This window comes from Metarhizium robertsii (assembly GCF_000187425.2).
Source record: "Metarhizium robertsii ARSEF 23 chromosome Unknown MAA_Scf_19, whole genome shotgun sequence".
Lineage (NCBI taxonomy): Eukaryota > Fungi > Ascomycota > Sordariomycetes > Hypocreales > Clavicipitaceae > Metarhizium > Metarhizium robertsii.
This window is the reverse complement of record NW_011942159.1, coordinates 29772-30614: the sequence shown is the minus strand read 5'-3', so window position 1 is coordinate 30614 and position 843 is coordinate 29772. Positions and strand designations below refer to the sequence as shown.

Below are 843 nucleotides of genomic sequence, written 5' to 3'. Positions count from 1 at the left end.
GGTGTACCGTCCAACGTGGGGGGGCCCAGTCATAATTGATATCGATGTCTCGGCGGCCGAGGATATCGATATTCTCTTCCTCCAGCGGGCGGTCCGGAAGCATGCGGGCGAGTTCATGCCAGTCCTCGTCTGCAATGGGCTCTTCATGGATCTCAAGTTCGAATTCATCTTCCTCCGCCCTCAGTTCATCTGTTGCTGGCTCCCCATGATGATCGTCCGAATGGGTATCATGGTGCTCTCTGCAAGACTTGTACGCAGCCGCGAAGGAATCGAATTGCAACCCGTCCACAACGAGCAACTCATGTGGAGAGCGACGGGTATGAACCATCATCAACTTAACACGGCAGAAGTCATTGAACTGGGGAGACGCTTCCATGGACCTGTATCGAGGAAAGTAAGAAAGGACTCTCTTCTTCGCGTTGGTAGCGAGTCTCCTCCACGTCTTGAGATTGTACGATTGCAGGTACTCGAGGTAGCTTATCTCTTCATGTTGGTCATTCCTCTCGAGATATTTCTTGTAGCTGCCGATGGTCTCATTGACACCTTCATCGACGCGATATGAACGTGCATGTTGCTCCAACGGACGGCAGTCGACAGACACTACCATCCGCGTGCCTTCCTGCAGAGGGATGTTAAGCAGCAGATGGGAAATCTCCTGCGCCGAGTAATCTCTCTCGGCAATCAGCTTATTCATCAGGCGAGAGGAGAAGGATAAGAGGGGCTGAAAGTGTGCCGTGTGCGGCAAAACCTGGTCTGCAAGTTTACAGTAAGGCTCAGTCTTCTTCTCAGATTTGCTGCAATACTTCGCAGCGTAGGTAATAACCGCCTGTAAGCTAGTGCACG

General features: G+C 52.1%; 1 protein-coding gene across 1 annotated transcript in view; it reads right to left on the bottom strand.

The window, feature by feature from the left end:
* MAA_11757 (uncharacterized protein) overlaps positions 1–843 on the bottom strand; it is a gene marked incomplete at both ends in the record, with an annotated part of 5382 nt that overhangs the window by 384 nt on the left and 4155 nt on the right. The window contains one exon of the mRNA XM_011412672.1: positions 8–826. Coding sequence (XP_011410974.1) covers positions 8–826 — 819 coding nt within the window. The remainder of the gene's footprint in view (positions 1–7; positions 827–843) is intronic.